We start from the raw sequence: 22,169 nt of genomic DNA on the forward strand, positions 1-22,169 counted from the left end.
ATATGGTCAAGCATCTGCCTCTTGGTACAGTGGTTAGCCTGTGATTTTATATCATGAGGTCCTGGGTTCGAATCCTGGACCAGGCTATAAGACGTACTGGGTGAACTAAAATAAAACAAAAAAAATGCAAATCCAAATAATTTTATTCTTCACATCTCTTATTAACAAATAAACTTGACATTCTCTCCAGCTTCTGACTTAAACTAAATAGATAACTTTACAAATACACATCATGTACATGTCACGTAAAAAATCCCATCAGAAAGTTGGCAGATGGACGTAAAAAAAAACATACATACAGCCGAACATAGAACCTCGTCCTTTTTGGAAGACGCTTAAAAATAATTATGAATATTTACCTTGTTAGCATGCACTTTAGGCTGCCAGTCCACCGAAGGGAGCGAGGAAGCGGAGAAATATTTACCAATAGGATTGCTCAAAAACTGCTCCTCATAAGTGCAAGCTAGTTTAAAACGTTCGTTGCGGCACTGATATTTCTGTACTTTCCTCTGGTGAGGCACGAGGTTTTTTGACCTCGTACTAAAACTATGGTGCGGTATGGGGTCCATCGACCTCGTAACTCTTGAAGAAGCTAGACGTACCTGGTCAATTGACCTCGTGTCGCAGCGAACGTGTTAAAAATTCATATGAAACCGGTAAGCGGAGCGGGGTTAAATAAATAAAATTTAACATCATAACTCTCCTGATAGTCCGCGCAGGCCGGGAGGGGGTAGTAATGCCGCGCGCGCACGACTTCATACCCGTGCAGTCCTCCCCACTGCCCTCCGCGCACGACCTCACACCCGCACAGTCCCCCCCCCCCATCGCGTGTAGCGATGAATGAAAAACCCACGACTTCCCCGCACGCACAATTTGACAGTCTTTCCCCCTGTCGCCCGCATATCATAGGAGTGTTATCAACGAATTTGTCAGACTATAATTTTGGTATATTTACTAGTGTATTTTTGGCCTTATGATTAAGTCTATTTAAACTAGGAACCAATTAATATGAAACCATCGACTTTTTTCTTTTTTTTTTTATTATACTAGATATGTTTAAAGTATCACATATAGTATAACCGCGCGGTTTCATCCGCGTGGTTCGCGTTCCCGTAGGAATACAGGGATAAAATATGGCGTATAGCCTTCCTCGCTAAATGGGCTATCTAACAATGAAGAGAATTTTTCAAATCGGACCGGTAGTTCCTGAGATTAGCGCGTTCAATCAAACAAACAAACTCTTCAGCTTTATAATATTAGTATAGATTACATATATTAGAGCCCTGATAGCCCAGTGGATATGACCTCTGCCTCCGATTCCGGAGGGTGTGGGTTCGAATCCGGTCCGGGGCATGCACCTCCAACTTTTCAGTTGTGTGCATTTTGAGAAATTAAATATCACGTGTCTCAAACAGTGAAGGAAAACATCGTGAGGAAACCTGCATACCGAATTATCTTGATTCTCTGCGTGCGTGAAGACTGCCAATCCGCATTGGGCCAGCGTGGTGGACTATTGGCCTAACCTGAGAGGAGACTCGAGCTCAGCAGTGAGCCGAATATGGGTTGATGACGACATATATTAAGGTATCATAAAGCATTAGTGCTGTATGTTAGAACAATTATTTTAAAGCTCGTATTGTTAAATAAATATATTAAAATCTATACTTATAATAAATCTGTAGAGAGGTCAATTCTGTACATGAAATATATTTCCAAAATAACTATCAGGGGGTGATTAGTGATCGATACTGATGCCAAAAATGCAATCAGTAAAATTTTTGTCTGTCTGTCTGTCTGTCTGTCTGTCTGTCTGTATGTTCTTTATAGAAACAAAAACTACTAGACGGATTTTAACGAAACTTGGTACAATTATTCTACATACTTCTGGGCAGGTTATTTTTTAAGCTTCCGTCGCCGTCGCGTGGTAGGGTAGGGGGTAGAGTAAGGGTAGGGTAGGGGTAGGGCAGGGGTAGTAGTAAGGTTTCACGCGGACGGAGTCGCGGGCGTCCGCTAGTGGAAGTATAAAATCAGCAAACAAATACGGTAAGTACGAGTATTGTATACATCTACAGTACTGTTATAGTCAAAAAATAATATTTATTCAAACATTTTTCCTTTTAATTGAATTGAAAAGTACTCATTTAGACAATGCCCTATACTTTAGTCAACAACGCAAAATATTCATACAGTCCATACAACACTTATATTTAACTAGACACCGCAAGATATTCATCAAAGCGTTCTGAAAGATTTATGTCAAGCGCCTATTTGCCACAGTCTTATTTTACTATTCTGGACTTTTGGACTTGGAAAACTAAAATTCCTATTTTTTAATATTTTGCAAAGGAGATGGTCCAACATTGTATGGAGCCCAGGATCAGTCATTGTACCCTGGCGGAAAGAAAAGAAAATATTTTTTTTAACTATTTTTTATTATACAAATCTACGAATTTACTTTAATTCTTCCGAAATAATATTCATTCTCCAAAGAAATGCGACACTAATATGAGTAACAATAGCGGTTTGATGACGTTTTCAACGCAATAGTCGTTTTGATGTTTGCTGTCAAATGTCATGTCACAGTTGCTTTAGGGGCGCACTCTTGCTATATCTCAAAAACTTGGGTTTTAATTTTATTTAATTCTTTTTATATAGTTACATTTATTCACTTACTTATACAAATACCCTGTATTTTTTAAATTTTAATGATACAGGGTACATGAGTGGACCTGAAATGGACCATCTCCTTTGTATGTATAAAAGAAACACAGGCCAAAGTTAAAAACAACATATAAAAGATAAGGCCAATCACGGATCTATATTTATCTAGTCTAGAGCGTCATTGTTGGTACACTGTGCTTACTTTTGGAAGTCTACTTGCTTGATTTTGGATGCAGGTGTGTACAAACCACCACAGTACGTCTGTACTGTGACAGACAGACAGACAGACCATGCATCTATACTAATATTATAAAGCTGAAGAGTTAGTTTTTTTGTTTGCTTGAACGCGCTAATCTCAGGAACTACTGGTCTGATTTGAAATAATACTTTCAGTGTTAGATAGCTCATTTATCGAGAAGGCATTATCCCCGTATTCCTACGGGAACGAGTACCACACGGGTAAAACCGCGCGGCGTCAGCTAGTTTGTGTATAAAACTAAACGAACGTTCTTCAACGAAACAAACTTTCAGTTTATATACACAAACATACTTGGCCTGTGTACTACATTCCAAAGCCAAACATACTTGCCAGAACAGATTGATTAAAACAAAAAAATTACACCATTGGATACTATAGAATGCATAAGCGGTATCTAGATAAATATAAGCCATACAAATATATAGAAACGTAATCAGTTCACGATTCGACCCGCTCCGCGAAACAACCATCTATCTATAAACAATATTATAAATAGGAAAGTTTTGATTGATTGTTTGTTTGCATTGAAGAAGCTCTGAAACTACTGAATCAATTAGAAAAAATCTTTCACTTTTTTGAAGCTACACTATCCCCGAGTGCTGTAGGCATCGATATCCTATTAAAAAGTGGATGCACAATCAGCAACCAAAAAACGTCCCCACTCAATGAGTGCCAATTAGAACTTCTTGGCATTCAATTCAAATAGTCGCAGTTGCAAATTTAACCTCTTAAGATTGAATTTGCTCTGAATTTGGGATTTTATTGAATATTGGACCATATTTAAAGGCCTTTAGGTATCATTTTCTTTACCAATAATTCTAAAACTGTCAAAGCAGAATTGGCCTGTTTTTAAATGAAATTTTCTACATTATTGTGCGTCCTTTTATTATAAGAGGTCAATGGCTGTAGGCTATATTTTAACTTATAAAGACGTCCCGCGTCAATTGAAACTCCATTAAATAAACTAACAACCTTTTAAATTTTTACTTTTTTAATTTTAGGAATCTTTAAATACAGCCCCAAGCGGCCGAAGTCATATTTTTTTTTCTATAAAAAAGTGGTTTTTAAAATTTTTCAGTGAATAGTAGATTTATTTTGCTACAAAGCCTTCGCAATTAAATATAGTAGAGAAAAACACTCCTTAGAACTGTTTTTGGATATTCGTAAGTTATTGATTAGCTTAGGAAAACAAAATAAAATAACTATTCACTGATCACAATGAACTTTCAAAAATGAACGCCTACTTATATTCACTACTCCTTTATAGGCCAATTTGACTATATTAAACTCAAATGTTCTCTGATGACGTTTCAAATCAAGTCTATGAATGAACGAAATATTGATATAGAAAACTGGCTAATGAAACTGATTTGAGTTTAGATGACAAAGCTCATGACTAAGGGTCCCGTATGTGTTTGATATCTGGCAGACACACTCAGATAACTAACTCGTAGCCGTTTTGTATTTCAGTATATTAGCAACTTATGACTATAGTTTAATTAAAAAAAAAAAACATTTTTTTTTCAGTCACTCCTTTTTTATGTACAGAAACAAGTATCTGTGTCATTTATGATTCTATTTTTGGAAGCCTGTTATGTTTTGAATGTAGTGGTACAGATATTACAAGATGACACACACAAACAACAAAATCTCATCTCATCTCATCACTGAGGGGTGGTGGTTCGATCCCCGTTGGTCTATTGCAAGGTTTATCAAAGTGGGGTACTGGGGTTCGTTATTCGACGGCAGGGGGTTCGCGACAAGATTTACGTATGGGTGGCTTGATAACTGATACCAAGTGAGAATTATCAAAAAATCAAAATCAAAAATCATTTATTTCAAATAGGCTCAGTTTACAAGCACTTTTGACACGTCAGTTGACTATTTGCAAAGATTTCACCACCGTTTCGAAAGGCAGGTTCTGCTGAGAAGAAACCGGCAAGAAACTCAACAGTTGCTCTTTTTAAAAATCATACAACATTGTAATTTACAATTGATGACAACATTACAATTTGTTATAGTTTTACTTCCTGTGTGAAGGTGGAAGCTGATCCAACGGCCTCCAAGCATCTATATTATTAAGGAACTCATCAATGTAATTAAGATTAAATCCAAATTGCAACAAGAAACAAGCACACCCATAACATTAATATTACAAAGATATTTATTTTGGTACTTTATGTTACCTTTTATTCAAATAAAAACCTTATTTTCTTCAACAGTCAAATTATTTTTTTTTTAACCTAACCTAACCCCCCCGGGTTTCATTAGTTAGTAAGAGGTTCGCTGTCAGGGGTTCGCTGTCAGGGGTTCATGGAGTTTGAAAGATATGGCAAGTATTCTTTTAAAAAAAAATAATCACGTTTGGTCTGTATCTACCACTACATTCAAAACTAACTGACTTCCCGGTATAGATTTGTTTATAAAGTGGTGAGATAAAAATAATTTATACATAATAGTACCGCTACAACAATAGCTTGCAATAGCCAGACATGCCTCATTATGTGAAGAGTGAAAGTTTCCTGCTCATGCACCTACACACCATTCCATACCATACCATTTCCTGATTGCTCGAGAAACGAATTGGGAAACTGTAATGTTTCTCTGGGCACATGTCATGTATATAAATAAATAAATAAATAAGTAAGTATGGTCAATAGTCTAGTTGACACTTTTTTTAAATGGCCTTAAATTGTACATTATTGTTCTACTAGATTGAAAAAAATTATCATATTTCTAGAGACATAAAAATTTAAATTTTTCTAATATTTATTGATAATACGAGCCCAAACTCTGTCGGCCATGATGGTCTATATTTTATCTGTTTCATGACGTCACGAAAGCCTACAGACTTTAAGTAACACTAAACTTTAACCAAACGGTAGTGTTTGAAAAAAATATTAGTTATTAATTTTTAAGTTTGACGTTTATTCATTTAGTGGCATCAAATAACATCGTGACGTCACAAAATAGACGGTAGCGTTTCTGACGTCTGAAAAAATAAAAAAAAATACATAACGCACAAATAACAAAGACATTTGTAATTTTGTTTCAACACCCACACAAATCTAACGAACTCTTCAAGCGATGACGTCATTCCTTCGTGCAGTTTACTATGATGCCTTTTATAGCGATCCGTGATCTCTTTAAATCCCTATATCTCCGAAAGTAATGATCGCAGATACCCTGTTACTTTTACAAAATTGCTTTACTATTATCACTCTTAATTAATTTACAATTATAAAAAAAAAAACTGTCATCATCCCTATTAAACGAGGTAGGTCTGGCTATCGCAGCATAGTACATACATTTACCCACACTAAACACTTAACACTAACACTAACAGTGACGTGCACTTCGTACACACAAAAATGCACTGCTTACCCTGACTCATTACATACTCATTACTGTCAGAAAAATAAATTTTGTACAGTTTGTACGTATACAGCCATATTTTATAAACATTGATTAAGATTTAATCATAAAACTAAAGTCCGGCCCCACAGGGATTGCTTTTCTGACATCTGTCAATGTCACCTTTATTGTATTTGTTAATAATTTTAGCCCAAAAAAATACATTTATTGTATCTTGGCATAGTTATTCAATTTTTAATGTAAATTACTTGATATAAGATATTAATTTATTAACAACACAACGCAGCACGACCCAAACTGACTGACGTTGCAAGAATCAGCTCATGACTAAAGACCCCGTATGGATTCCAAAATAGTCAGGTGTACTCAGACGTTTCACGCAAGTTTTATAATAAATTAATATGAAATACGATAGTTTAAATGTTAAAATTAATATGAGACATTTAAATATATCATTTACATTGACATTATCTCTCTCGTTGACATTGACAGATGTCAGAAACGCTGAGCAGCCGGACTTTAATTCAAAGTGAAATTAATCCTAAATCTAAACAAAAGCTGTGATAGCCCAGTTTAGTAAGGCGAATGCAACCATACTAAAACTTCTGAGAGTCCACCGAGAAAATCGAAATCATCACTTAAAACATTCTTGTTCAACCTCCAATTCACTTTCACACTTGTGCACTTCACTTTCACACTTGTGCACTTTCACAGAATTATATTGAATACAATGCATTTTAATTTATGCAATAAAACTCTAAAATGCAGCATTTCAATACATGCGATTTCAACGATTTTCCCGCAAAACTCCTGATTCACTTTCACCATTATCATTAACCAGTATTCGGCTCACTGCTGAGCTCGAGTCTCCTCTCAGAATGAGAGGGGTTAGTAAATTCTCAGGTATGCAGGTTTCCTCATGATACTTTTCTTCACCGTTTGAGATACGTGATATTTAATTTCCTAGTTCCTAGTAACTGAAAAGTTGGAGGTGTATGCCCCGGAGCGGATTCGAACCTAGACCCTCCGTAATCGGAGGCAGAGGTCATATCCACTGGGCTATCACGGCTCTCTTGCTTCACTTCACTTTGAAGTAAATCTTAACCAATGTTTATAACTAAGTATTTACCCTAGTTACAAGCACTATGCACGCCACTGAACACTAGTCACTTCACATCACATATTTGGTCACACTTTGGTCACATTCACAGCACGGGCGTGGCCATGTTGAACTTGTAAATGTTCGCGCACACCTCGTCCATGCTGCGCTGGTTGTCGTAGGGCGCGCTCACTCGGATCATGCGCTCCCTCTTGTCTGTGTACATCTCTATGACGCCCCACTGGCGCAGGAGTCGCAGGCAGTTCCGTATCGCGTCCGTGGATACGGCTTCACCTGTAACATGATTCTTCATTTTAGAGTTCCGTAATCAAACTAGCCTTTCATTTGATACCCATATTGTAGAAGTGCATTATAAACAACTAGTCCGTCATCTTAGATATGACGTCATGTTGGATTTAGACTGACGTTCCTTTATTTTTCGAATAATTCTTAGCAAGCCATTTCATTTGATATCCATATTGAACAAGTGCATTAAAAACAACTAGTCCGCCATCTTAGATATGACGTCATGTTGGATTTAGACTGACGCCCCTTTATTTTTCGAATAATTCTTAGCAAGCTCTTTCATTTGATACCCATATTGTAGAAGTGAATTATAAACAACCAGTACGCCATCTTAGATATGCCGTCATGTTGGATTTAGACTGACGTCCCTTTATTTTTCGAATAATTCTTAGCAAGCTCTTTCATTTGATACCCATATTGTAGAAGTGAATTTAAAATAAATGGTCCGCCATCTTAGATATGACGTCATGTTGGATTTAGACTGACGTCAATTTATTTTTCAAATTATTTTTAGCAAGCCCTTGCATTTGATACCCATATTGTAGAAGTGCATTAAAAATAAATGGTCCGCCATCTATAAGATATGCCGCTATGTTGGATTTAGAATGACGACATAAATTTAACCATACATTGTCATCAAATTGAACAAGTACACAAAATTTCACCTCAATTGGTTGAAGATACCTGTTTCAAAATTAAGCTGCAAGATTTCACCCGAACAAACTTACATACATACATTGCAAATTAAATAAAAGCTTGTAACACAGAAAAAGTTATCAGATTTGTTAGAATACGAATTTTTTTGTTTGTTACGCTTTCACGCCTAAACCAATCTTAAAATTTCTTTCACCAAAATTATTAGCGAGTAACATTAGTCTATGTTACTCGCTGATAATGTAACCGAGCAGTTATCGTTTCCGTGGGCAATGGGGACAAAATATGGCTATTTTCTGTCCCCATTTTCCCAACAAACAAGAAGTACACCGATAAGACCGAGGGTCCATTAGTAGGATAATAAACAAAACTAACCGTAAACCATTTTGTTCTGTGCAAAACTTTCCAGTAGCGAGTCGAGTGCGGCGCCCACCACCTCCTTTTGCGTGGCGTCGCGGACACATCTGCACGTCGCCGCGTAACCCTCCAGCAGTGGCCTAATCGTTTGTACTAGTCGACGACTGGATAATGCAAAAAAAATAAAAATTTTCATTTCACTTGCTCGCAAGTCTCTTTTTCTCAGCATATCAAAAATCTATTGTTAACCCGGAAAAAAAGTAGTGTTGTTTTTTGATTTTGCTGCCTTAGTAGGAAAATTTGGAATCTAAACTAATATTTTAAAGAGGTAAAGTTTTTGGTGTTCCATTTCACCGCTATTGGTCGACAATATGTCTCTCACTTGACACCAGGTATTTCGCCCTGTTGGAAAGAATGTGACTCTATCGTCAGGAGATATCTTGTTCCAGCGGAACAAAAGAGAGAACTATATTATCAATGGGAATGATGACTATGTTGGAATATATTGATTTTCATGATTCGGGTAAATAAGGTTAATGTTAACTAATTTATACATAAAAAGCAAAGATTGACTGGATATTTTCAAAATAAATAAGATTATAAAATTTCAAAATGAAAATCCACATAGTTTTAGCTTCCTTACATTAAATGTGACATTTTTTAATATATGAACTATAAACACAAATAACAAAGATATTGGAAATTTTGTTTGAACGCCCATACAAATCTAACGATCATTATGACCTACGACGTCATTAAATCGTACCGTTTTGTATGGGGTGTATTTCAGGGATCCGCAGCAGCTCCGTAAATCTGACCCTTTGAATTCCTGTACCTCCGAAAGTAATGATCGCAGATACCCTGTTTTACAAAATTGCTTTACTATATGCATACTCCTAATTTAAATACAATTTAAAAAACAGTCATCACCCCTATTCCGCCGCTATTGGTCATCAATACGTCTCTCTTCCCATCGGAATGAATGAGTGACCGATATTTTTGATATCGTAATTTAACACGTTCCCAGTCCAGTGAACCAACGTGGGCTCACGCCAGTTTATTCTCACAAGTCAATGAGTCCAATGGGGGCTCACATATATTCCTCCTCACAAGTCCGTGCGCCCAATGTGGGCTGACAGGTTTCTCCTCACAAGCCCGTGAGTCCAATGTGGGCTCATAGTACCTACTTGAGAATTAGTTGGCACTTGTGGGGTGGTTAGATAACTTTGCATGGGGACTGAGAATTTGTTATAATAATAATAATAAAAGTACTTTTAGATAATTTCTTAAAAAATACATTTTTTTTTCTTTATAATCTAATCTAATATAATAATCCAATTGTTTTAATCATAATGATCCCCCTCACAGGGTATGGGCCTCCTTCAGTTCCTTTTTATTTAAAAAGTGTTACTATATCGGTAAAAACCAGAAAAACCAGCTACATTTAACATAGACATATTTCTATTGTATTTTTTTTTCTTTTCAATCCATGTGATCCAGGTTTGTCTCTTTTGTAGACAAATGAAATCTGCTTTCCGCATATGTCGTCTAATTTCAGCAAGCCGTAATAAGTAGATAGGTATACCATAATGAATGTTTTAATACTGGGGAAACAAGATTTCGTATAAATACTATATTATTATTATTTTTTTTGTTTATTTTTTTAGCGTTGCTTGACATGTTGTTATGATCTTGTTTGTGTATTGTAACTGTAACTTGGGGGGGGGGGGGGGGGGCGGGTTTGGTCATACTCCTCCATGATGACCAATCGGATTGTAGAGAGAGAGAGAGGGTCCGTAAGTAATGATTTTTTATTCTTCTGTGTCACTAGGGCGTGTGGCTGACTTTGGAGTTAAAAATTTTTGTTGAGAATATGTGAAAAAAAAAGAAAACGCATACGCACCGCTCAGCTAACGCCTCCGGGCTCTTGGACAGTTTGTACTTGATGTAGCGCGTGGGGTCGGGTCGCTCCTCGTCATCCTCGTCGTCGAAGGTCCGCGCGATGCGCCGCGACCAGCGCTGCTCCTCTAACGCGTCTGGGGTCTACGGAGTTATATTTTTTTATTAAATAAATGGACAAGTGCGAATCGGACTTGTCCATCGAGGGTTACGTACGTAGGATCATGATAAATAGTTCAGTTTTACCAAGCTATTCCCAAATTTCAGACCCTTTGTTATTTATGATTATCATTATCATCATCATCATATCAGCCGATGGACGTCCACTGCAGGGCATAGGCCTTTTGTAGGGACTTCCAAACATCACGATACTGAGCCACCTGCATCCAGCGAATCCCTGCGACTCGCTTGATGTCGTCAGTCCACCTGGTGGGGGGTCGACCTACACTGCGCTTACTAGTGCGGGGTCGCTATTCCAGCACCTTGGGACCCCCACGTCCATCGGCTCTTAGAACTATGTGCCCCGCCCATTGCCACTTCAGCTTCGCAACTCGCTGAGCTATGTCGATAATATATTTATGATATATTATTTTATTATTATTTTTTATATGACTATGTTAATAGCCAAGGATAGATAGATAGACAAACGGATGGACAGGCTGACGAACAGACTGACAGATAACAAAGTAATCATTTAGGGGTTCCATTTTTGCCTTAGTTACGAAACGAAACACACGAAACCCTAAAAAAATGGGGTGTTGATAGGGTCTTTGATACAGCCGTAGTTGTCAATCCAATGCAAGCTTTATGAAGTGTCGGAAATTAGCTGCAGCTGTCGCAGTACAAAGAGTACTTTTTTTTATTCTTTACGAGTTACCCCTTGATTACAATCTCACCTTATAGTAAGTGATGATGCAATCTAAGATGGAAGCGGGCTAACTTGTTCGGAAGAGGATGAAAATCCACACCCCTTTCGGTTTCTACACGACATCGTACCGAAACGCTAAATCGCTTATACGTCTTTGCCGGTAGGGTGGTAACTAGCCACGGTTGAAACCTCCCACCAGCCAGACCTGGATCAATTAAGAAACCTCAATTGGCCTAGCTGGGGATCGGAACCCAGGACCTCCGTTTTGCTTGCTGCATAGGATGAACTCCTGGCTGAGGATCTGTCCTTACCCGTGTGTCGGCGAGTACGTCCTGCGCGATCAGCTCGTCGAGCGCCTGCTGCAGCCGCTCCTCGATCCTGGTGCAGGGCGCGCACAGGATGAACTCCTGGCTGAGGATCTCGCTCAGCTGCAGCGCCGCCTCCATCAGCTCGGAGTGCCGCACAGAATCCTCATCCGCACCCTGCGTGCACACTATACTTTCTAACGCAGTCGCTGAAACCAAAACAATAAGCCATTATTAAAAAAAAAACGAGTGTGCTTTAAGCGACCACATGAACGAAGTAAAACTTATTGTCAAAAAAAAGCGCCATCTATTGTAACTGCATCGCAACGGGTTCCCGAAGTGTACTAAAGTTACAAAAAGGGATTGTTTCAAAGTTCTCTAAGGACGCCATCTATCGGTAGTTTAAAATAACGAACACTGTTTCACTATGCTTGTAGATGGCAGCAGCATTTCTAAAAAGTATCGATTCTTTTGACGGAACAGCAAAAAATCGATCAAGTAATCGAACATTCTATATATATATTCTGTGGTTAGTCTAAGCGATGTGTTGGTTAGTATGTGTAAAAATTACGCGTGTATTGCGAGTCAAATTTATAGTTGTGTGTAGTGTATGGACACAGAATAAACTAAATGTTGTTAAATGTTTTCGATGTGTGAGTTTACCTCGTCCCCCTCAAAAAACGACAAACTTTTTTGTTGGTGAATTTGTTTGCGAAACAGGTCCATTCTTTTTAATGGTCTAAGGTTGACATGGACATGGCGGGTCCCTTACCCAATATGGCGGGCGCGGCGTAGTGCGCGACCAGCGCGTTGGAGTAGTACGACAGCTCCAGCGCGGCGGGCACGGACGCGTGCGCGCGCACCGTGCGGTTGGCGCCGCTGCCTTCCACGCGTACCAAAGAGCTGCCCAGCATTTCTAACTGTAACACGTACATACTAATTAGCAGATATTTCCTTTTGTTTTTTATTTTATTTCCGACTGTGTAAGAGTTGTGATAGCCCAGTGGATATGACCTCTGCCTCCGATTCCGGAGGATGTGAGTTCGAATTAAGAAATTAAATATCACGTGTCAGAGTGTACCAGAGAATTTTCTTGGTTCTCTGCGTGTGTGAAGTCTACCAATCCGCGTTGGGCCAGCGTGGTGTACTATTGGCCTAACCCGTCTCATTCTGAGAGGAAACTCGAGCTCAGCAGTGAGCCGACTATGGGTTGATAATGATGATGATAAGGTACTTCGATGAAGAGTTTTGGGTGAGCGCAGACGCATCACCTGATGGGGCCCGAAGGCAATACTAGAAGACATGGCCGGAACGACTCACTAAAGGCGTCCAATCTGAGGCTGGGGCCTCAGCTTTGTTCGTTTGGGATGGGTGTCCAGTCCTGACGCTCCTGTGAGCACGGATAGAGCCCATGTCCGGATGACGTAAGAAATCGGCGGTCTGCGCTGATGCTGTGTGACATGTGTTTGTGTTGTCGGTCGTCAGGATCGTACAGCTTTGCTGCTTCGTCAGCAGCACGTTACTGACTTGCACTTACAGCTCGGAGCACGAAATGAGCCCATGTCCGGATGACGTTATAAATCGGCGGCCTGAAGACGCTGTGTGACTTGTGTTTGTGTTGTTGGTCGTCAAGATCGTACAGCTTTGCTGCTTGGTCAGCAGCACGTTACTGACTCGCACTTACAGCTCGGAGCACGGAATGAGCCCATGTCCGGATGACGTTAGAAATCGGCGGCCTGCGAAGACGCTGTGTGACTTGTGTTTGTGCTGTCGGTCGTCAGGATCGTACAGCTTTGCTGCTTCGTCAGCAGCACGTTACTGACTTGCACTTACAGCTCGGAGCACGAAATGAGCCCATGTCCGGATGACGTTATAAATCGGCGGCCTGAAGACGCTGTGTGACTTGTGTTTGTGTTGTTGGTCGTCAAGATCGTACAGCTTTGCTGCTTGGTCAGCAGCACGTTACTGACTCGCACTTACAGCTCGGAGCACGGAATGAGCCCATGTCCGGATGACGTTAGAAATCGGCGGCCTGCGAAGACGCTGTGTGACTTGTGTTTGTGCTGTCGGTCGTCAGGATCCTAAAGCGCCGCTGCTTCGTCAGCAGCACGTTACTGACTTGCACTTACAGCTCGGAGCACGGAATGAGCCCATGTCCGGATGACGTTAGAAATCAGCGGCCTGCGAAGACGCTGTGTGACTTGTGTGTCGGTCGTCAGGATCGTACAGCTTTGCTGCTTCGTCAGCAGCACGTTACTGACTTGCACTTACAGCTCGGAGCACGGAATGAGCCCATGTCCGGATGACGTTAGAAATCGGCGGCCTGCGAAGACGCTGTGTGACTTGTGTTTGTGTTGTCGGTTGTCAGGATCCTAAAGCGCCGCTGGTTCGTCAGCAGCACGTTACTGACTCGCACTTACAGCTCGCCTGATGACTAGATGCTCCTCGCCCGTGTAGCCGAGGTCGCGGCCGGCCAGCCTGAGCGCGTCACCGCGCGCGCGCACGCAGCGCTGCAGCTGCGACACGCTGCAGCCGCGCCGCTGCTCCGTCAGCAGCACGTTACTGACTCGCACTTACAGCTCGCCTGATGACTAGATGCTCCTCGCCCGTGTAGCCGAGGTCGCGGCCGGCCAGCCTGAGCGCGTCACCGCGCGCGCGCACGCAGCGCTGCAGCTGCGACACGCTGCAGCCGCGCCGCTGCTCCGTCAGCAGCACGTACGACACCACGTTCGTGCACATCAGCGCTGTCGACTGAGCAGCATCTGCCAACAAAAAACAACGAGTGTCCTATAGACCAAACGACTGAAGTAAAACTTCTTTTAAAAAATAAAAAAGCGCCATCTATGAGCCTCAGGCATAACTGCATAGCAAAAAGGTTCTTGTACAGAAAGGGATTGTTTAAAAGTTCTCTATGAACGCCTTCTACTGGTAGTCGACTGAGCAGCATCTGCCAACAAAAACAACGAGTGTCCTATAGAACAAACGACTGAAGTAGAACTTCTTTTAAAAAATAAAAAAGCGCCATCTATGTGCCTCAGGCATAACTGCATCGCAGTGAGGTTGTAGCGGCTATCGGACATGCACGCGCCGCGCCGTCGAGAGCATGCCATGGGAACTTAGAAGAACGTGAAATCTTTATGAAGCAACGCCATCTACATTCTAGATTTAAGATTCCAGGATAGTAAATTCAATGACTTAAGGTGTGTATGTAATAACATGTTTTTAGAGATTGAAACCGTATAAGCACGGAAAAAAAGCGAAAAAAAAATAATTATTTTTCCTTTTAATTATGACGCGTAATAGGAAGAATGTGATTGTATTTCTAAAGCAAAGGGATTATTTAAGAAAGACATTAATTTCAACGAAGTTCCACATAGTCATTTGGCCTAGTGGTGTATAACAAAGGTACGATCTAATAATCCTGAGTTCGAGCCCGGGGGTATCAATGGAGAACTTTTTGCCTTTTTTTTTTGTTTTTCTCTATTGGTTTCTTCAACTATTACAAAATCAAAAATCTCTCTCCTTTAAAAAAAATATGCATCTATTTCCAATAATACACTGTAATCTTTGGTCGAGAGCCTCACTGCGCCGACGCATCATATTAGGAACGCTGATTGCCAACGTCGTTGCCTCGTATTAATATTGAGCTCGGTTAGAGCGAGAACATATTTATATACGGAGTTCGAAGTATGCCGTCTCTGTCAATTCACCTGTTGCTATGTATAGATAAGGACAATCGTAGTCTATCTCATTTAGGTCCAATATTAATGCAGTTTAAAATGTTTATAGAAGTAAGACTAAAATACTAATATAATATATAATACGAAATAAAAATATTTACGCTAGCAAAATCTGAGTTTTATTTTCACTCCGAAATGGACGGTAACAAGGTTCTTGTACAAAATGGGATTGTTTCAAAATTCTCTATGAACGCCATCTACTGGTAGTTTAAAATAACAAATACAGTTTCACTATGCCTACAGATGGCAACACGCATCGCCCTTCTCGCCTTAAGCAAGAAGTCGCGATTCAAGTGCATGTGAAATATAAGTGTCAGTGGAGTGTAACTTCTCGCCTTTCAAAAGTTTTCAGTTACTCGAGGGCAATTTGCCGGCCGTGTTTAGTACAGTAAGCTCTAAGCACAAAGTAAAATCACAAGAAAATGAGGCGTTTTTAGTCTCTTCTCTTGTATTGTGTGTATTTGTGCCAAATCAATTTATTTTCTTTAGTTCTTAATATTTGTATCCAATGTTTATAAAACGAATAAAATTCATTTTCAAATTTTCAAATTCATTTTCAAATTCATTTTCAAATTCATTTTCAAATTCATTTTCAAATCCAATGCTTTTCGTCAAAAAAAATTAGGGAAACATACCATAGACAAGATGCCTGCCGATAGCTTCCACCATCATCTTCTGGTCGGTGCTGACGTCGGCTCCGAACAGGCTGCTGTGGCTGTGGTTGTACAGGATCTGCCTGTCCAGGTTCACCGCCAGGTTGTTGTTGGGAGGTGTTAGCGGCCTCTCGATTGGCGCTTTCAGGTAGTTGTATTTTTGGAATGACGTCACTAATTCCTGCAAAAAAAACTTAAATAAACAAAATATATTTATATTATAATGCCTACATGGTTTTGCATTTAATAGGCTGGTTGAAAACCATGCGTATGCTGCCGTGGTTAGTGATGAGGGTCCCCAATATACCCCTGAACGCGGACCAGGTCTACATCTCATTACTCTTACTTATGCGCTCAGTAATGAAGTCACCTTACATACCCCTCACTTGCGGACTCTACAGTCATACTCCGCACCTCTGACCTTCGCAGACTTGGTCTTTTACTCATTATAGAAGTATCAACGCACCTTCAGCGATATAGGCTGGTTGAAGATCATCCGTATGCTGCCGTGGTTAGTGATGAGGATCCCCAATATGCCCCTGAACGCGGACCAGGTCTCCATCTCATTACACTTACTTATGCGCTCAGTAATAATGTCACCTACTTCTCACTTACTTACCTACTACTCTTACCATCATACTCGGCACTCCTGACCTTCGCAGACGAGGTCTGTTAATCATTATAAAAGTATCAACGCACCTTGAGCGAAATAGGCTGGTTGAAGTCCACCCGTATGCTGCCGTGGTTAGTAATGAGCGTCCTCCATATGCCCCTGAACGCGGATCAGGTTTCCATCTCATTAAGTCTTACTTATCAGTAATGAAGTCACCTTACATACCCCTCACTTGCGGACTCTAAAGTCATACTCTGAACCCTTGACCTTCGCAGACTTGGTCTGCTACTCATTATAAAAGTATCAACGCACCTTCAGCGATATAGGCTGGTTGAAGTCCACGCGTATGCTGCCGTGGTTGGTGTTGAGTGTCCTCCATATGCCCCGGAGCGCGGACCAGAAGGTCTCCATCTGCTTGGGCATGCCCAGCTGCTCGCGCACGAAGTTGCCGTCCACCAGCCTGTCGTAGTTGAGCGTGACGGGCACGAGCAGCGCGTCGTCTATCGTGCCGTCATGGTACGCGTCCATTATCACAGAGAGGATGCCCGCTGAGGAAGTACATGAACAGCAATTAAGCAACAGCAAAGTTTATTAGTTCTGTTTGGTTATTTATTATTAGTATTTTTTAGTTTAACGACACAAAAAAGTTTCCCAAACTTTTTTGTGTCGTAGACCCCTTGCCATGTTTTCCGTGTTCCCCCCTCCTTATTTGATATTGATTTTCTGTATCCTACAACTTATATTTTATTAACATATATAATGATTTTTTTCTTCTTAGTTACTTTTAAAATAATGTATATTATGTTTTGATATTATAAGATAATATAATGTAATAGTTACTATCAGTGTATGTGTAATGATCCACTATCGTGGAAACCATTTTCATTAAATGGACCCCCAATTTTTTTTTCGCTGACATAGATCCCTTGCAGTTTGTCATAGACCCCTAGGGGTCGATTTAGACCACTTTGGGAATCACTGGTTTAAATTATAAGGTTGTGTTGGCTGTGTTCGTGGCGTTACCCAATCTGTGGTTCCAACTGAAAATCAGCTGCCCTAATTTTAATGGTCAAGTAGCATTATGCTGATCTGGGGCCATTTTCTGGGTTATGCCACACATCGCAGGGTATTGTCCTGGATGTCATGGTGTACTGGAGATATTGTGATGTGTGGCATAATTTCGAAATAAACGCATTTTTCTTTCTCTTCTTTCAATTATCAGTTGAAGGTTTTTGGACGGAATTTGGTATAATCGACTTACAGCTATTTTGATTTTTGGATAATTTATGTGAATACTTTTGTTAAACCAACAAATCCAAGTGGTAACACCACCCAGACAAAATCAAGTAAAGATTGTTTGTGTTTTAATGTTGTATAAATAACTATAAACATTTGAGAAAATACAGCTAATTTGGCATAACAGTCACACACTTTAACTTTATTTATATGTATTGATTGATTGATTAGATTTAGAACATCAAAGTATTTAACAGTAGGTTATTACCCTTTTTTTTTAATGTATCATGGTTCTACGATGGTATTAAACTACTACAAAAATAACATTTTTTTAATTAATTAACCAATTATATTCTTAAGTACCATACCTTCAGTGTTTTCTTCATGAGTATGCATGCAATGTTAAGTCAAGAAATTAATATTATTTATGAGTACATTTTTATTTCATAATTTAAAAGAAAAATAAAATACATAATTTACTCACATCATAAATATAAAATTTAAAAATACCATTATGATTTATAATGATTAGAGGTTATTAAGATACGAGTGCATTTTATAAAATAAGTGAGTTTTATAGTTGAGATACACGTCCAAGTAAATACAAAAACAAATGTCACTAAAAATGTAAGAATCTAATGTAAAAGTAGCTACTTTCAATGTCACTTCATTTGCAATATTTCACTTTTCTTGTTTAGTAATTAATCTGTGGTTAACAGTGTAGGTTGACGATTTAGTTTTTATGTTGTTGATTTTTTTGAAATGTAATCTTTTCGTTTACTGTTTGTTGATCCAAATAAAAAAATAATAATGAATACAAATTAGGTAGGAGATTTACATTTTATAATATGACAGATTAAAATGTCACATACCTTTGGGTAACTGCGGTTTTCCAGTTCTAGTACGGCCTCCTTCGATAAAGAATTCTAGATTATTATTAGCTGCCAAACTGTTCAGGATATATGCCCTGAAATAAACAATAATAATTTATACTAATACTATAAAGAGGAAAACTTTGTTTGTATGTTTGTTTGTTTGATTGTAATGAATAGGCTCAAAAACTACTCGACCGATTTTAAAAATTCTTTCACCATTCGAAAGCTACATTATCCACAAGTGACATAGGCTAAATTTTATTTTGGAAATAAATAGGGTTCCGTAAGATATTTGGGTTTTTCGGACATAAGGTGTAAAAAATCAACCAGAAAAGTATGGTAGGGGTAGGTAGGAGTAGGGTAGGGGTAGGAGTAGGCTAGGGGTAGGGTAGGGGTAGGATAGGGGTAGTTGAAAGTTTACATCGAGTATCACGCGGACGAAGTCGCGGGCGTCGGCTAGTGTTGTGTACACATAATATTCTGTTGTAATAGATGTTGGGGTCCCAAGGTTGGATGGTGAAAATACATTTTTTGTCGCTTGTCAAGTTATACTCGTACATTGATATCTTACTGACACTACATAAGCCGTTTAATTGAAGACCAATTCTATCATATATAACATCTATTTACATATTATACGATTACATATATTTATTTAATGAATGGTCTTAAATTAATGTAACTTTTAATATTATAGAAAATCTTTGTGAGTTTTGTTGTTGTGGGTGGTGTAATTCACCTTTTATTATAAACTATGTAATTTTAATAAATAAATATAAACTTGATGCTAATGCATATATTCACCTAAGAGCGGATTTATAAACAGGGTCTCCGTGATACTCCGAGCCGTCCACTCGTCGTCTGATGAAGAATGCTCCGCACCCGCGTAAAAACCATCTGCAAAAGTGTAGTATATAAGTAACTAGCGAACCCGGCCAAGCTTCGCTTTGACTTATGTGCACTCTTTCCCTATCTCTACCCTACACTACCCTTACCCTACCCCTATCCTACCCTACCCTACCCCTACCCTACCTCCTACCCCTACCCTACTTTTGAATTAATTTGTTACAAAAAAATGCGATAAATGACAACCAATTTTGTGCAAATTTTACAGCCATCTACTAAATAGTCCGATAAAAGCCAAATAAACATTTGGTTTGGATAGGTGAGGCCGTTCTTGAGTTCTCAAATTACAACGATTTATGAACGCACGCGTAAATGTTAATCATTTGTCAGCACTTCTGAACGCACCAATATAAATGTCAATCATTACCTATATAAACAATATTTGACAGGATGGACAAGTAACATTTATGGAAAATTATTCATCTTTCATAATTATTTATTCTTCGAGTTTTTATTGTTTTTAAGATGTACTCTGCTATTCATGGCGGAGACAAATCCAACGAATCAAAAGCCATGAAAATCGGTCCAGCAGATCTCGAGTTATAAGTGTTGTAACAAACACGACTTTCTTTTATATATATATAGATTTAAAAAACTGTCATCATCCCTATTTCGATCATGTGGTTCAGGCTCAGACTCAATACATAAGGACTAGTATCGCACCCAAATTTACGAACAAAATTTTCTGCCATTTTCTAAGGAAAACGAGCTTAGATTTCATACATATCTTATACTAAACTAGCAGTTTTTGTTCGTTTTTTTACACAATTTAACTACACAAGAAGGTATTCTTACGGAGGTTTTTAACCGACGGACACGATTGTAAACTATGAAACATCGATTCTATAAAAACAGGGTTGATAATCGCATAAGATCGTTGATCATATACTTTGACAGATAAATAATGTCTTGCGAGGCAAGTCTTTATCTAATTAGTCTGAGGGTTCAGGTATCTATGCATGTGTTGTGTTTGTGTGAACTCACCCAAAGAAAGGTATCCGCATGTTGTCCCCCGCGGCGACGAGCGGCGGGCGCAGGCCGGTGAGGTACAGCGTGAAGGTGACGAGGATGTAGTCGAAGTGCGAGCGGTGCAGCGGGACAAAGACTAGCGGCAGGCCGGCGGCGCGCGCGCGGCGCAGGCGCTCCACGCAAGCTGCGCGCGTGCCGCAGCCGCCGCCCGCGATGCGCCGCACCGCCTTGTGGCACACCCACGCCACCAGCCTACAACACATCATCATCGTTAACAACTCGTATTCGGCTCATCATTGAGAGTAGTGATAGCCCAGTGGACACGACCTCTGCTATCGATTCGAAGGGCATACGTTCCGTATCCACGGCTCTACTTATCAGCATTCGCGCCGTGAACGACGTGAACTGTGAGACCTTGTCCAGAAGGGCCGAATTCGTCGCGAATCATATCGCGCGTTGTCACATCAATACATCGCTTCCACAAGAATCACGCGAATTCAAAATACGCGCGTGAATCGCGTGCACTACGCCAGACTCTCGACTTGCGCGTGATTCGCGCGTATTGCGCGCGAGTCGGAATACTAGGGACGCCTTGTTGCGTCCAGCTAACGCGCGAACTCTAGAGCGAGTGCACGTTCAACTCCATGTTTCGTACTGAATTCCTCATCAAAGTTCGCGCGTTGGTACGCCCCTTGTGGACGCATCGGTCGCGCGTAATACGCGCGAAAGAATCGCGGCGAATTCGCCCTTTCTGGACAAGGTCTGAGTGTAGAAGACGTTCGCAAGCATTCGCACGCGAACACGAACGCATCAACACTCACACTTTTTCACATTCATAGTATTGCACGAAACGTGGTCGGATGTGGTCGTGCGTAATCCTTAAAGTTATTTCATGTAAATAAATGGAATGAATGAAATGGAACATCGTGGAATGAGGATATGCTCGACGCGGCGCCGGACGGCGGTGTACCTGCGTGCCATTCGCCGTCTCCTTCACTAGTTATATCAACAGACGGAGACAGAGATAGTTACCGCAGCACGTGCATGAACATGGCCGAGGATATGTTGGCGAGCACCTTCATGGCGCGCGCCTCGATGCGGCGCCGGGCGGCGGTGTACGTGTCCTCCTCCCGGTGCGTGCCATTCGCCGTCTCCTTCACTTGTTATATCAACAGACGGAGACAGAGATAGTTACCGCAGCACGTGCGTGGACATGGCCGAGGATATGTTGGCGAGCACCTTCATGGCGCGCGCCTCGATGCGGCGCCGGGCGGCGGTGTACGTGTCCTCCGCCCGGTGAGTGCCATTCACTGTCTTCTTTATCTCCTCCTGTGTTGTGTCTTCTATCGCGCGCTGGAAACGCTCGTCATTCACCACCTGGAAAGTGACAGGGT

General features: G+C 40.2%; 1 protein-coding gene across 1 annotated transcript in view; it reads right to left on the reverse strand.

Moving 5' to 3' along the window:
- Window positions 1-125: 125 nt before the first annotated feature.
- The window catches only part of LOC112045396 (glycerol-3-phosphate acyltransferase 1, mitochondrial), a 67,707-nt gene continuing 45,663 nt past the window's right edge, over window positions 126-22,169 (reverse strand). Inside the window, exons 6-17 of the mRNA XM_052888953.1 lie at window positions 21,971-22,152; window positions 20,791-21,027; window positions 19,705-19,797; window positions 18,898-18,992; window positions 17,102-17,337; window positions 16,159-16,357; window positions 14,361-14,545; window positions 12,556-12,703; window positions 11,790-11,992; window positions 10,615-10,754; window positions 8,730-8,875; window positions 126-7,688 (exon numbers count right to left, since the gene is read on the reverse strand). Of these exons, the coding sequence (XP_052744913.1) occupies window positions 7,501-7,688; window positions 8,730-8,875; window positions 10,615-10,754; window positions 11,790-11,992; window positions 12,556-12,703; window positions 14,361-14,545; window positions 16,159-16,357; window positions 17,102-17,337; window positions 18,898-18,992; window positions 19,705-19,797; window positions 20,791-21,027; window positions 21,971-22,152 (2,052 nt within the window). The 3' untranslated portion in view covers window positions 126-7,500. The remainder of the gene's footprint in view (window positions 7,689-8,729; window positions 8,876-10,614; window positions 10,755-11,789; window positions 11,993-12,555; window positions 12,704-14,360; window positions 14,546-16,158; window positions 16,358-17,101; window positions 17,338-18,897; window positions 18,993-19,704; window positions 19,798-20,790; window positions 21,028-21,970; window positions 22,153-22,169) is intronic.

This window comes from Bicyclus anynana, chromosome 24 (assembly GCF_947172395.1).
Source record: "Bicyclus anynana chromosome 24, ilBicAnyn1.1, whole genome shotgun sequence".
In the NCBI taxonomy this organism is placed as follows: Eukaryota; Metazoa; Arthropoda; class Insecta; order Lepidoptera; family Nymphalidae; genus Bicyclus; species Bicyclus anynana.